Below are 3314 nucleotides of genomic sequence, written 5' to 3' on the forward strand. Positions count from 1 at the left end.
TTAGCCTCAGGCCAACCAAAGCTTTGTAAGTGAATTTGGTAGACAGAAATTGAAAAAAGGCGTCAAGCTGGGCGAAATGCTTAGCGGTATTTCGTCTGCCATTACGTTCTGAGTTCAAATTCCGCCGAGGTCGACTTTGCCTTTCATCCTTTCGGGGTCGATAAATTAAATACCAGTTACGCACTGGGGTTAATGTAATCGACTTAATCCCTTTGTCTGTCCTTGTTTGTCCCTTCTGTGTTTAGCCCCTTGTGGGCAATAAAGAAATAAGAAATTGAAAGAAGCCTGTTGTATATGTGTGTGTGTGTGTGTGTGTGTGAGAGAGAGAGAGAGAGCTTTTTCATCAGAGCTAATTTGAACCTAAGCTATCACACCATCAACATTACTACTGAAAACTAACAAAGGAGGCTTTATGCAATCACTCAACCTACAGGAAATATATATCATCCAAAATACATACTTGTGTTTAAAAAAACAAACAAAAGAAATGTATGTATATATTAGATAGTATAATCCTAAGTACATGCTATGGCTGAAAAACAAAGATAGGAAGGAAAACCATGACTGAGGTATCTTTGATGATAGTTATACACAATCAGATTTAACCTGGGATGAAATGCCAACTTTGTATGAATTAGTGAGTACACAGATGACAAAATTAAATGAGTTACCAAAGGGTTGAAGACAGGAGGAGATTTCAGTGGTCCATATATTTATTATGAACATTGTGATACTACATTGTTTTGTCATAACCAAATTATTTAGCTCCTTTCAACACAATAGTTGAAGCCATTTAGCTCCGAGTAGATACCACAGGATGGTCATAACGAACTGGTGTAAACCTGAAAACAACAGTCCAGAATTTACTAGTGAATGTTTTGAGGGTATTGTTGATTCTTGCAATGGTCAGCCAGGACACTAAACCTCTCAGGCAAGATGACAAAGGATCAAGATGCCTAGTGCCTTGCTGTACTCAAGAAGACCAGTACTCCACAGCAGAAGTGTTTAAGGCGGCGAGCTGGCAGAGACGTTAGCACGCCGGGTGAAATGCTTAGTGGTATTTTGTCTGCCGCTACGTTCTGAGTTCAAATTCCGCCGAGGTCGACTTTGCCTTTCATCCTTTCGGGGTTGATTAAATAAGTACCAGTTACACACTGGGGTCGATATAATTGACTTAATCCGTTTGTCTGTCCTTGTTTGTCCCCTCTGTGTGTAGCCCCTTGTGGGCAGTAAAGAAATAAGAAGTGTTAAGACCGGTCCCTCTGGTGGAAAGCACTTATGGTGGTGCCATGTAAAAGCACCTGTGTGGTTCTATGTAAAAGCACCCGTGTGGTTCCACATAAAAGTGCCTGTGCAAAGCCATGTAAAGGTGCCTGAGTGGCTCCACATATAAGCATCCATGCAGTGCCACGTAAAAGTGCCTGAGCAGTTCCATAAAATCGCTTATGTAGTGTCACATAAAAGTGCTTGCACAGCATCATGTAAAAGCATCTGTACAGTGCAATGTAAAAGCCCCTGTGTAGTGCCATGTAAATGTGCCCATGCGGCATCACGTAAAAGCGTCCCTGCAGCTCCACATAAAAGCACCTGGAGTACCAACAATTCAGTGCCTGACAATTCAGTACATAGACAATTCAGCACATGTAATATATGTAGTTTATTACATTATACTGGTGTTAGCTGTATATCTAAGATACATGCACCTACAACCTACAAACACAGCAGTCATTGAATAGATTAACTGTACATAAACAAAAAGCATACATATACAAACACCAGCAAAAAACATTAACACATATATATATACGTGCCCATATGAAACAATAACTACACCTTTTGAATCTCCTATGGAAATTTAACTAGCTAATTACTGGTTCAAAGAATATAATTTAGCATTTTTAATTCTTTTTTGTATTTATCTTTACATGTTTTTAAATGAATAATTGAAATTTTTCCTCTTTTTTTTTCCAACCCCAAAATAACTTTTACCCAGGTTCAATAAGATACCCTGCACTGAATTGTCTATGTGCTGAATTGTCATGTCATGAAAGCACCCAGCACACTCTGTAAAATGGTTGGCATTAGGAAAAGCTTCCAGCTGTAGAAACCATGTCAAATCAGACTGGAGTTTGGTGCAGCTCCTCAGCTTGCCAGCTCTGGTCACACCGTCCAACCCATGCCAGCATGGACAATGGACATTAAATGATGATGATGATGATGATGATTAAGGCTACATCACAATAAACCATATAGCCTATCAAAGGGGTTATATATATATATATATATATATATATCCCATATATTTTCATGCTACTTGTTGCAGTCATTAGACTGCGGCCATGCTGGGGCACTACCTTGAAGTTTTAGTCAAATGAATCGACCCCTCTTTTTTTCTAAGCCTGGTACTTATTCTATCGGCCCCTTTTGCCAAACAGCTAAGTTACAGGAATGTAAACACCAACATCAGTTGTCAAATAGTGAAAATATGAAAAATGATATATACATACATAAAATGCTAGACTACTATTCTTATTGTGAAAACAACAGTAATGACGGCTACTACTACTACTACTACTACCACCACCACCACCACCACTACCACCACCACCACCACCACCACTATTGTTCCATAAGATATTGTGTATCAAATGATATGTACACCATTACTTCTTTAAAAGATGCATTGTAATAAGATCTTGGCTGTTTCATATTTCACATGTGTGTGTATGTAACATCATCATCATCATCATCCTCATTGTTGTTGTTTGACGTCCACTTTTCCATGCTTGCATGGATCACGTGGAATTTGTCGAGGTGGATTTCTTATAGCCGAATGCCCTTCCTCTCACCAACCCTTACCTGTTTCCAAGTAAGGTAATATTTCCCCATGACAAGACGTGCTTTCACAGAATATTCAAAATAAAGGACACTGCTTGAATAACAATGACATCCGTTTACAACTATTATATGAACTCAAAACAAGGACACAGTAACACACACAGACATGCATACACACATGCATACATACATGCATGCATACATACATACATACATACATACATACATACATACATACATACTTTTATTCACAGATGACATACAATTCTTGCTGATAAAAGCAATACTTCTAAATTCTCAGGATCTGTTTTTAATAAAAAGTTGCTAAATATTTTTTCTTTAAAGTTTGTTTCTCTTCATTTCAGAACTTGACATGGAAGCATATGAATCCAGATATTTGAAGGAGGAACCTTTGCAAGAGAGTACAGGTGTGTAAAGAATGAAAACCATTTGCTTATTTTAAATAACAACTATAT

The 3314-nt window shown here is 38.1% G+C and overlaps 1 protein-coding gene across 1 annotated transcript in view; it reads left to right on the forward strand.

The window, feature by feature from the left end:
- LOC106879143 (myeloid differentiation primary response protein MyD88) overlaps positions 1–3314 on the forward strand; it is a 29354-nt gene that overhangs the window by 12923 nt on the left and 13117 nt on the right. The window contains exon 2 of the mRNA XM_014928579.2: positions 3204–3266. Coding sequence (XP_014784065.1) covers positions 3204–3266 — 63 coding nt within the window. The remainder of the gene's footprint in view (positions 1–3203; positions 3267–3314) is intronic.

This window comes from Octopus bimaculoides, chromosome 6 (genome assembly GCF_001194135.2).
Source record: "Octopus bimaculoides isolate UCB-OBI-ISO-001 chromosome 6, ASM119413v2, whole genome shotgun sequence".
Classification (NCBI taxonomy): Eukaryota; Metazoa; Mollusca; class Cephalopoda; order Octopoda; family Octopodidae; genus Octopus; species Octopus bimaculoides.